The sequence below is a fragment of the Ictidomys tridecemlineatus genome, chromosome 11 (assembly GCF_052094955.1).
Source record: "Ictidomys tridecemlineatus isolate mIctTri1 chromosome 11, mIctTri1.hap1, whole genome shotgun sequence".
Lineage (NCBI taxonomy): Eukaryota > Metazoa > Chordata > Mammalia > Rodentia > Sciuridae > Ictidomys > Ictidomys tridecemlineatus.
The window spans coordinates 113040831-113053235 of NC_135487.1; the positions used below are offsets into that span (position 1 = coordinate 113040831).

The 12405-nt window shown below is 43.3% G+C and overlaps 1 protein-coding gene and 1 pseudogene across 1 annotated transcript in view; one reads left to right on the forward strand and one right to left on the reverse strand.

The window, feature by feature from the left end:
* Positions 1–8666: 8666 nt before the first annotated feature.
* On the reverse strand, positions 8667–9534 carry LOC144368655 (poly [ADP-ribose] polymerase 1 pseudogene; annotated as a pseudogene).
* A 340-nt stretch (positions 9535–9874) lies between these two features.
* The window catches only part of LOC144368656 (uncharacterized), a 260549-nt gene continuing 258018 nt past the window's right edge, over positions 9875–12405 (forward strand). The window contains exons 1-2 of the mRNA XM_078027814.1: positions 9875–9881; positions 11650–12000. Of these exons, the coding sequence (XP_077883940.1) occupies positions 9875–9881; positions 11650–12000 (358 nt within the window). The remainder of the gene's footprint in view (positions 9882–11649; positions 12001–12405) is intronic.

The following is a 12405-nucleotide window of genomic DNA, read 5'->3' on the forward strand; positions in this document are numbered from 1 at the left end:
CATCGCAGGGTTGCTCCTCGCTTCTGCCAGGCTCTGCTCTGTGGAGGCGCCTTGGAGACCATGAAAAGTTATGGCGATTTCCTCCTCTTCACGGAGAAAGTTAGGAGAGGACTTGAAAGGAGCTTCCTGTCTAGTTAAAATGTTCCCCACCTGGCGCTAGACAGGCTTTTCTTTGATTTTTTTTTTTTAATTTCCATGGAAAATGGTTGCTTTTTGGAGGGACGCACTTGGGAGCATCTGAAAAGAAAGAGTTGGGAGCCTTGGATGGTCGTGTAGGGAGGGGATGGCAACAGAAAGGAGAAAGAAAAGGGTCTACCAGCAAGGAGCCAAGAGGGTAGTTTTCAGTTGCTGGGTTTGGTTTTTCTTTTTTTTGGGGGGGGTGGGTGTAGGGGGTGAGTATCAGGGATTGAATTCAGGGGCACTCGACCACCAAGCCATGTCCTCAGCCCCATTTTGTATTTTATTTAGAGACAGGGTCTCTCTCAGTTGCTGAGGCTGGCTTTGAACTCCTGATCCTTCGGCCTCAGCCTCCCCAGTTGCTGGGATTATAGGCAGGAACCATCACTCCTGGCAGTTGCTGGGTTTGAAACACCAGATTTGCCCAATATATATGTTTATCTTGTTTATGGAACATCAAAAAGCTTAAACTGAGCCATAAATGGAAAATGTACCCCCTCACACAGCTGTGAAGGTAGGAAGCCTGGAGTGTCCTATTCTGCCAACCCAGAGGGTCTCTCCTCTCTGGATTGCATCTATTAGTATCCTGTGAAGACAGTGCCCTTTGGTTTCATTGTCCAGCTGCCTCCACTATCCACAACCAGCTGCAGTGCCAGGGCTGGAGATTGATCCACAGTTGTCCACCCAGTTGTCTTGCTTGGCTAGGCTAAGTGGACACCCTTCCTGGAATCACATATGAAGTGTACTCCTTTGGGAGTAGTGGGCCAACCTCAGGACTACTGATTGATCATGACTTTTATAAAAGAACAGGCAGTAATTAGCAGGCTCTTAAGCTTTTTACAAGAGTGGGATGATGCTGGCAAAGTCACAAGGAATCACATCCTCAACAATTTCATTCAAACTGACCAAGGCATGACTCCCCCTGAATTGAAGCAGGAGTTTTCCCAAGGATCCAGCTTGTTCCTTGTAAGCTTGAACCTGCCTTAGAAGCAGGTAGCCTTTGCTGAGTGGTGGAAACAATAGAAAATTTCAAAAGAAAAAGAACAGTTTTAAGGGAGCTTTTCTCTTGATATTCTCTAATATTTTAGAACAGAACATTTGATGATTAAAAAAAAAGCCATGTCCTCAGCCCCATTTTGCATTTTATTTAGAGACAGGATCTCACTCAGTTGCTGAGGCTGGCTTTGAACTCCTGATCCTTCTGCCTCAGTCTCCCCAGTTGCTGGGATTACAGGCATATCCCCAAAATCAAGGATTCCATCGACTTCCATATTCCCAATTTGTAAATGTGTCCCCAGTCTAATCTCTATCTCTTTTTTCTCCTATTAGAGTGGAAGTTGGTATTCTTTCTTAGGAATAATTCTCATTTGTTCAACATATAAATCCCTTCCAATCTCCTCAAGGACTTTATTTTTTCTCTCCAGTAGTTTTCCCTTTTGCCTCATTACCAGCTTTTTTCATCAATATTTTGTATGCTAGAATCTCTTTTGCCTTAAAAATAAAATTAAATCCATGTCTCAAACGTAAGTTGCACTCAGATCGTGCCCTTCATAGTGAAGCTTGTTGAAAAGGCTAGTTACTCTCCCTGTCTCCACATGCTCTCCTGGTTCCTCCTCTGCCTACTGCAGTCTAATCCCTGTTGCCCCGACTCCACTGATGCTGGTCTGGTCAAGATTACCAATGGTTTTCTAATTGTGGAGCCCAGTGACTACATCCTCATTCCTTATACATGACCCGAGTGGCATTTTTCAATCAAACTTTCCCACTTCTCAAAACACTCTTCCCTGGGTTTCTGTGATGCCAAGACTCTTTGTTTCTCCCTTTTTTTCTTCTTCAAGGGATACTTTCCCTTAAATGTAGTTGTTCCTTGAGACTCCATCTATTTTACCTCTTCTCTGCTCACACTATCAAATTCTCCCTAAGTGGTCTCATGCGTTTTCATGATAATTTCCTTCTGGAATCTGGGCTCCATATTTATATACCCAGCTACTCTCTCCACTCATGCCTCAGGATGACTCTCATATTTCTGGCTTGGGAAACGAGGTGAATGGGAAGATAACATAAAAAAGAAGCAAGTTTAGGTGTAGTTAAGTTTGATTTGGGACATGCTGAGTTTGAGGTTCCTGTGTTCAGGAGCCGTGTAGGCAGAGCAGGACTGAAAGCAGATTTGGACATCTTTGAGGTGGTTTGTATTATGGAAAGATCTGGGGATATTCTTGGTCTGTCTGCCTGTGGATTCATCTCAGACCATTTCATTTATTTTGTTTTGTTTGGCAGGACAAAGAATTGAACCCAGGGTCACCGTACTACTGAGATATAACCCGAGTCCTTTGTATTTTTTGTTTTGAAAAAGGATCTCATTAAATTGTCAGAGCTTGCCCTTGGACTGTAATCCTCCTGCCTCAGTCTTTCTGGTAACTGGCTTATAGGTGCACACCACTACACCCAACTCAGACCCTTTTATTATAGGGTTTTCCCATAGCCTGAACTCCCTTTTCTTCTGAAACCCCCCTCCTTATTTAACTAATTCATACTCCTATATTCAGACCTCAATTTAAATATCAGTTTTTAGAAAGCCCTTCACTGAGGCCCAGACTACTTGAGAACCTGAGGTTCCCATTACCTGTACTCACAGCCCTCCCTGTGTCCTGATAGTCATAACATTTGATTGTTACTACCTGGTCAATATCTCTTTCACCCCCACTGAGAGACCAGGAGCTACATCTGTCTCCTTCATTGTTCAGCTCTGCATTTCTCTTATCTAGGAGGGCTGACACTTGTTTGCTGAATAAAGGAAAGAATGAACCAAAGAGTCTGCAGCTGGGCAGGACTAAAGACTTAATTAAACAGAGCTGTTTTTTCCTTCCATTTAAGTTACTGATAAAATTATTAAACAGCCTGGTGTGGTGGCACATGACTGTAAACCCAGCTATGGGTGTGCTGGGGTGGAAAGATCCCAAATTCTGGGCCACGTGGGTGGCTTGGTGTGACCTTTTCTCAAAACGGAAAGTAGGGATGTCTGGAGATGTGGGGATGGAGCTCCGTGGTAGAATGCTTGCCTGGCATGCATGAGGCCCTGGATTTGATACCACCAAAATAAACTTTTTAAAAAGTAAAAAGGGCTGAGGATATAACTCAGTGAGAAAGGGCACCTACTTTTGTTTTTTTAATTATTGATTGGATTCAGACCTAGAACACAGACCAAAGGGAATATCAGAATATGTCTCTAGGTTCACCCTAATGTCGTCCTTTGGTGTGCATAAAAGAGTTGCCACAGTCTGGCTGGGCACAAAATCACAAGCCACTCAAGCAGGAACAAACTTTATTTCCAAAACTCATTTGAATGCCACACATGGGGCCTTCTCCAAGGGACACACCACACCAACAGGAAAATCCCTCCTCCTGAAATCCCTCCTACCACACTTCCCCAAACAATGGGAACTCTCCAAGAGTCCTGCAAGAGCTCCAAAATAACAGGCCTAGGAGGACAGCAGAGGTCCAATGTCCAATTGAATGCACATCTTAACATAATCATTATCTCAATGGCTTGCTGGCATCACCTTTCAACCAAAAATGCCATGCATCACTCCTACTTGGCTATGGCTCTTAGCAAAGAGGTTTAAAATAAAGGTTAAGGTTGGGGACATAGCTCCATGGTAGAGTGCTTACCTAACATCACGAAAACCTGGGTTTTAATCCAGCTCAGCAAAAAATTAAAAATAACACGTACAAATTACTAGTCTACCTCCCTACGTCCACCCCACCCCTAGGGTTCTGATTTAACAGATTAAGCATAGGGCCCTGACATTTTTTTCTAACAAGTGCTCCCAATAACTCTGATGCTATGGTTCACAGATCATGCTTTGAGAAATGTCAGTACCTGTAATCTGGCTTCTCAACCCTCAAGTCATAAAACTAAGCTCACCGTGGTTACCAGCAACCTCTGTGCAGCCAAATTTAGATTTCCAGTTTTCTTTCCTTGTCTTACTTAACATTTTCCACTTGAACACAGGGTGAGGAAAGTGAGGCAGGATCTCAGGTGTAAAGTCAGATCCTGTTTTTATGTAAAATGTTGATATTTGATTCATCATGAATTTTATATTAATTTGATTATTTTAAATAATGCACTGAAATATGATTTTATTGCTGAGGTGTTTTTTTTTAAATTTTGGTGCCATTTACAGAGATGATTTACCACTGAGCTATATCCCCACCCCTTTTTTGGGGGGGTCTTGCTGTGTTGCAAGGACAAGCCTCAGGTTTACAGTTCTCCTGTCTCAACTGCCCAAGTCACTGGGATCATAGGTGTCTGCCATTGCACACAACTTTGGTGCCCCTTTAAATTTGAGATCCAAGGCAAGTGCTGTGCCTCCTTCACCTCATCTAGTCCAGCCTGATGGCCTCTGCCCCTTCTCAGCTCTCTTCTTCTTGTCCTTCTTCTATTGCTATTTCTCTTGTCTCAGCTGCAGAATTTCCTCCCACTCCTAAATGTTAGTGTTTCCAAGGATTCTGTGTCCAGCCCACTTCCTTTCTTACTCAGTCATTGCACTTGTGCTAGGCATCCTCATTCTTCCCCATACCTCAGGTGCTAGTAATAGTACCTTACATTTAGTGGACATTCAGCTAATGCTTATGCAATGACTGGATGAACCAGGCCTTAAAGGTACAGCTGTAGATTCACTTTCTATAGCCAGAATTACGTATTATTTCCTAACTTTGGGAGGTGGGGGGAGTACTGAGGACTGACATTTATTATAGGTAAGAAAAAATGAACTTGGAAAGATTGAGTAATTTACTAGTAAATAGGAATGGATCTGTCTGACCCAAAGCCCATAGGCCATCTATTGTACTCCAGGATCTCCCACTAGGTAGGCAGTGCAAACCCACAACTCCACCTGCAACACCATACAGGGAGATCACCCACATCAGCAGCCTCGCCCACTCCCTATGTCTACAGGTAGAAAGGCCTGGCAGGAAGAACCTGGGCTAGCCTGCTCAGGTTCAAATCCCAGATCCACCAGTTACCTTTGGTAACTTCATGTTATACTCATGGAGTAAATGGAAATACTGACTGAGTACCAGAGAGCTGCGGTGAGCATTATATGAGACAATTCAAGCAAAGCAGTTAGCACACTGCCTAGTACTTGTTATCTACTGCTGATACTATGGCAACCTTCTAGAACTAAATAATGAAAATAATAGACCCAAAATATGTATAGCAAGTGACTATGAAAAGAAGACCAGTCTAGTACAGAGAGAAAAGATGGTGACAAAAGTTGGTTGGCCTAGCTGGTCACTGAAGAAAAGGAGAATGCACTGAGTCAGGAACAGGGCACAGGATGGGGGAACAGGGAAGGGATAAGGAAGGGATAAAGAGACTTCCATGTGGCTGATAACCTGGCCCCCAGCTATGGTGGCAACATGCAGGGGAGCCTAGCTCTAGAGCAAATGATGTTTTTGCAGTAAAGAGCCTTTCCTAATGAACCAATCTGTATTTACTTCTATTGTCATCCTGGGAACCAGGGTGCAGCAGAGACAATTTGACTCATTCCCCCACTCTTCCCCCAACAAAGCATTATTACATCCAACCCATTACATTAGCTCTTATCAGTCTTGGAAGCTCTCAGTCATCCTCCAGGAGCTGTAATAATTTCAGCTAATATCTTAAAGTGTTCAAAGACCTTTGATATGTTATGAGCCTAGTAATTGTTGACTGGTTCCCTTTCTATTGTGGCTTGATTTTATACCTTGTATCCAAGCTGACACGTGCTCTGGGTGCTATATTATGATGAGACTTTTTGCAAAGGCTGATTTTTAAAAATAAACATTAAATATTGAGGCTGTTTTAAATCAAAGTTTAATTTTTCTACCATCTCTTGTTATTCTTAGAATATTAGGAAGCCATGCAGTTCTTCATAAGGATAGTAACCTCTAGTGTAAAACTTCGAGCAAGTACACAATTGAGAATTAATTAGGAAGTTAAAATCTAGGATTGGGCCCAAAATAATGAACTATACTGAGACGCAAGAGTGTAATGATCATGGCTTAGAGAGACTTGAGAAATTGACCCTCAGCTTTTTCCATGCACCTTTGATTGATGCAAGCATCCTTGCTCCCTAGGGAACCTGTCAGAGCCAAGTGGCTAAACTATCATGGAGGAACTTCCTGGATAAGAAGGAATGACCCAGCACCTATCCTCTGTGTGTTGCCCCTTCCCCTTTAGCTCCTCTCAGAGTAAAGGATGCACTCCAGCTGCTTTGTTATCCTGGACCTGAAGGGTTACCCAGAACCAGGCACAGGATCTATTTCTCTAGGGAAAACTACCTTGAAAAGCATTCTTTGACTTGTGGTTCAGCTATATCACTTTACCTATGTTTAGAAAAGCTTTTCAGGTCAATTGGCATCTTCTTATCAGCTGTGGGCAGGTAAGATCCACTCTAGAGAAATTCCAGTCTCTCGTGGTATCCTGGGCATTCATACCACATGGGATTCTAGGTATCTGTAGGTGCCCCCTAACCTTCAAGATGGGCCCAGATGTAGTGTCCCCTGGAAGTCTGCTCCAATAACTCCTCCATCCCATGTCCCTCATTGGCCCTTTACTAGTTAGTATCCTTTTGATTGAGAATTACAGAAAAGTAATTCCTGCTACACTCAGGAAGAAGAGATTTATTGGATTGCTTAACTGAACCACCCAGAGGTGGAAATACATATTTCAGACCTGACTAGACCCAGGGGTTCAAACAATATCATCAGTATTTGGTCCCACCCTCCCTCTTTCCCCTTAAGGTCTCCATCTGTCCTCTATATTTCAGAGGCTCTGTGAGCTGGGGTTCCCAGGAGCTCCAGACATGCACCTTATAACCCAGCTATGCTGAAAAGAAACCAATCTTTTACATGGGTCCCAAGAACATTCTGGCTTTTGAGCCTCATTGGATCAGCTTAGGTCGCATGCCTGACCCCAGACCAATTTCTATAGCCAGAAGGATGACATACCTGTCACCTGTTTACCCCACTAAAATCACATGACCCAAGAATGGAGGAAGCAAGAGTCCCCAAGGGACAATCAAGGTGCTATTACCAGCAGAAGGGGAACAGAGGCTGGAAAGCCCCAAATAAAGAGATGTCCACTTCCTGCTAGAAGGAAGAATATCCAAAGTATCATGTCACTTTACCTATGGACGTTTCCAGGATAGGAGGCAAAATATGTAAGGAAAGGAACTTAGACTCCCTTAGGAGGTTAGTGTCAAGGAATTTGTCAAATGTTTTGTTTCAACTCTTCTACTCCCTGGACAGTAATTGGATAGAGTTTCTTGAGGTCAGAGGTGTCCTAAAATTGTTAGAAATACTTGGACCAGAGAAAATCAAGGAAGAGGGCAAGAAGGAATCCACCAGCTTCTTCAGCTTATTTCAAACTCAGGAAGTTTGGAAAGCTATGGTGGCTACTGTGTGTGATGAGGTGTCCAGGGCTCCCTAGGAGCCTGGGTTAAATGCTGGCAGTACCTGCCACTCTATTTTGTGATTTCCAGCCTCTGTTTCCCCTTCTGCTGGTAATAGCACCTTGATTGTCCCTTGGGATTCATGCTTCCTCCACTCTTGGGTCATGTGAATTTAGTGGTGTAAACAGGTGACAGGTTCATCATAGGACTGATGCACAAGCAAGCATTTCTTACATGGCTCAATTAGCTTCTGCCCATATCACCACCAGAAGACCAGACAAGATTTTTTTTCTAGCTGGGCACAGTGGTGCACATCTGCAATCCCAGCAGCTCAGGAGGCTAAGACAGGAGGATCACAAGTTCATAGTCAACCTCAGCAACTAAGCAAAACCCTGTCTCTAAATAAAAATACAAAAAAGGAAAACAGAAAGAAAATGTATGTAACCACCAAAAACTATTTGTGTTTTTAGAGTTCTGGTTTTGAGAAACATAATAGGCAAGTGATCACTGATGATGTTGACAAATATTATTAATGGTAGCATTTTTAGTATGAAATTAGTTTTTATGTTTAGCTCAAAATAAATGCATCACACATTGCCAGAATTAAAACTAAAGATGAACACTTAGAGAAAAGGGTGGAAACACATTGTTTCCATCTCTTGGGAAACCAATAAGGCAAGTGCTGTAATTTGGCTTGTTTTTTTTTTTTTTTTTTTTTTTTTTTTTTTTTTTTTTTTAAACAGGACTAGTCTAAGCAAACAAAACAAACCAAAAACCTCTCCCCCACTTTCCCTCTACTGTCAGATGTATCTGTCAGGACTGTGCCTGGCTAGATAGAACCCTCAAACCCTCCAATGCAAAATTAAACATAAAAAGGATCTGAAAATTTGAGAAAAAGCTTTTAACCTGTTTATGTAAAAACCCTTTCCAAGGAGATTTAGTAAAGGTAACATCCATTGGCAGCTTAGTTGAGGTTTCTGCTGGGTGTGTTGGTGCATGAGCACACAGTTAGTTCAAATGAGAGTCACCAAAATATGCAACTCATATTTCTGTTTACCACAGAGAGGTCTTAAAGTTGAATTTCAGTTTCAGCAGATACTTCAGATTTACCTGAGCAATATCAAAGACAATGTATTCATTATATAGTAGGCAGGTATAGATAACACCTTATGAGATACCAGTCCTTTATACTCTCCCGAGTAATACTAGCCGAAGGATCAGGGATAGTTTTGCCCAAATCTTTTGACACTCTGCTTGCCCTTGGGTAATTGGTTGATATGTGAAGCATGCTTCAGTTCATACATGTTCCCCAGGACAACTTCTCCCAACAGGATTTAGCCTATCTGGTCTCCCTGAGATGTGTGGAAGTAGTAGATACTCTTTGAGACCATATCAGCAAAAAATATGCCTTTGCCAAACATGTAGCCTGTCACAGGTGCTTCAGGCAGGGCTATGCCTAGAAGGGGACCAGGATCCCAGCAAAGTTGGTGGTCCTGCACCTGTGCACGCAACCTTCGATTGTGAAGCTACTTAAAGGGTTTGTAGTGTTGGCTCTCCCCTTTGCACTCTACCTTAGAGATATCCAAACTTCCAGGTCATAGGCATTGTGCGTGTGTGTTCCTAACATACTTCCTGATGATCTCTGCTTCTTCAGAGTCTTTGTCAACTACCTTAATGTCACTTTTGAGCTTCTTGTAGTTGACATCAATGGGGTCCTTGCTACTGTCATCAGATCCACCCCTAAGCCAACTGCAGGCCATCCCAATGTCCAGGAAGTTGTCCAGCATTTGTACTTTGGCCTGCACACTGTCTGCATTGTTCAGGAGCAGGACTTTCTCATCCCATAGTCAAGGGGCATCAGGGTTTAGAAGCAATTTGGTGGGGGTTGGGGAGGTGTATCTGGGATTGAATTCAGGGGCATTTGACCACTAAGCCACATCTTCAGCCCTATTTTGTATTTTATTTAGAGACAGGGTCTCACTGAGTTGCATAGCACCTTGCCCTTGCTGAGGCTGGCTGGAACTCCCCATCCTCCTGCTTCAGCCTCTTGCACTGCTGGGATTACAGACATGTACCACCACATCCAGCCTGCACATATAAGCCAAAGAGTTTTAAATTTTCTTTTAAGTTGAGTCCTGTTTGGTGACAAGTTAACACTCCCACTAAATGAAATGAATAGATTTTAAATGGATATTAAAGAAAAGGCTATCCTGTCTTCAAGAAAGTATATAAACTTCTCCAAAAAACATACAATTTAAGACATGTCAAGTACAACCCACTGACAGTAAAATCTGATACTCTGTACACCTGCAGAGTTACACATCTGAATGACAATAAGCCTCCAAAATTAAAAGGCTGATGCTTGCTGAGTATCCAAGAAGCCTTCCAACAACACAAAACAATTCCCACTAATACTGCACAACAGTGCTTGTGAGCTGGGGCAGGATGTGGAGCAAGGTGCTGTAGGCCTGATGCCAAGATTGGCATGCCCATGATCTCATCAGGCATTTGCTGGAGAGACATCACTGATCATCTGGAGTGCAAGAGAGTGTGAAACAGAACTGAGCCCAGGAGAGGAAAGCACATACTTCTTTGCATGAATCCCTCTGCTTGGTCATAGCTCTGAGTATCTAGTCCCCCAAGTTCACACTATCAGATTCACTGATTTTTTTTTCATGTTTTACATGAACAATAGCAATCTTTTAATAAAAATTAGTAACATTTCCATAGGAAAGGTCTCTAATTGAATACAAACTATACAGATGATGAAACTGTCATAGATTGCATCATACACAAGTATTTCTACATACCCACATTTTGGCAAAGAAGATCAAGGACATAGATAGAAAACCCAAGAAGGCAAGTTTTATTTGTGCCTAATTCATGCAAAATAGGGGTACCATCTTGTGGGCTTTGCAAAAGACCAGGAAAGTGATGCCTATGACACCCATCCCAACTCAGTCTTTAAGAGGTTAGGGAGAGGCCTGTGTAATCATGTAATGTTCCTTATTTTTCTAAAAAGTAAAAAAGATAATCCATGAAACATAAAAATATCTGATTTTGTGTTCTTTGTTTTTCTAAGATAAGTATATATCGTTGAGTACCTTCAGGGAAGTCTCATCATGTTTGACATGACATATAAAAACACTGTTTTTCTCCCGTATAAAAGAAGTGAATTTTGTAATCTTGACACTACACTGAGATAAAATAGTTTGGACATGACTTACATGTCCATTTAATATCTATTTAATAAAATTGCAAACTTTTCAGTAGAAAGTTTTCTGACTATATGATTGGCACTTCAATTTTGTCTTTTTTGTATAAATACTCAGTTTACCCTGATTTGGTTAATTTCTCTTCCACTGCTAAGCTGCTAGCCAAAAATTCTTGTCATTTGAAAAAAAGAACTCTCTTAATACTTCATTTACCTTTCATTCTTTTATTATTTATTTAGAACTTACTATATCCCTGGCTACATATATGTAAATATGTATAAGGTATGTTTTGTCTTGCTAGAGATAAACCAGCAGTGGTGGTGGTGTGTGCAAAAGTTGAGTGAGTGAGACAGAGAGAGAGAGAGAGAGAGAGAGAGAGAGAGAGAGAGAGAGAGAGAGAGAGAGAACACAGATGCAAACCCCAGCTGTCTTCCCCATGACAGCTCTGATTCTCCTTTCTGTGACAAGCGGTGGTCCTTAGGCCTCAGAGGAAACATTATAAATGAGAAATAGAAAAAGAAATTACTTTGCACCAAGCGGCCAGTGGAACCAAAGCAGAAGAGTGGAGCGCCCTTTTCATCTTCCTGACTTGCAGGACCTGGGAACCTGCAGAGCTCTAGAGCCTTGGTCAGTAAGGACTTCAGGGCATGTGTCTTCCAAGGCACAAAGTTGGCATGGCATACTCCCTTCTCCTCACTGACTCTCACTGGCCTCCACCGCCCAGAGCTCCAGAGAGCTGAGTGCAGACAGTGAACTCCGTTCAACCAGTGCAAAGCGAGGCTGGACTCCCCCGCTGCCCCCACGTGTGCTCAGTCCCTAAGGCGGGGGAAGGCGTAGGCGGGGCGCCAGCTGCGCTCTTGGACTAGGGCGGGGCGCACCCCTGTGGTCGCCTCCGGGATTCCGCTTTCCCCACTTTCGCTTCTGGACCCGCAGGGGGCGGGACTCCTTGTTAGACTCCCTTGCCACCTCCTCCCCTTCGCGCTGTCGGTCCCGCTTCCCTCCCACCTCTTCCCCGGTGAACCGCTCCTCCGCCGGCAGCAGGCGGGCAGGCGGGCAGCACAGCGGCGGTGGACCCGCGGGTGTGCGAGATGGACGGCTGCAGCAGCGAGACCAAGCTCCAGCGTCCCACGTGCATCAAGCTGGGCGTCCAGGGCACGGACTTCTGCTCACAGGTAGACCCCGCTCCCCAGGAGCGCTGCCGCCTCTGCGGACCCTTCCTCCTCTTCATTGCGATATTTATACCTGCACATAACACAATTTGGTTAATTTCATCCCCCAGTACTTGCGCTTTCTCTCCCATCCTCCCGCCCCTTGATCCCATCCTTTACACTACTGTTCTCTTCTGTCTTTATGAGATGTTGCATTCCCCCCTCCTCCCTTTTCTCTCTACCTTCCACATATAATGGATTCAGATGACTCTCACTCTCTGAGTCTGGCTTATTTCACGTTACACCATATTCTCTAGATTCATTTTCCTACTAATGACATAATTTTGTTTTGTTTTCCAGGGCTCAGTAAAACTCTGTTGTGTCTATATGTATCACATTTTCTTTTGTCTTTTCATCTGGTGACAGACA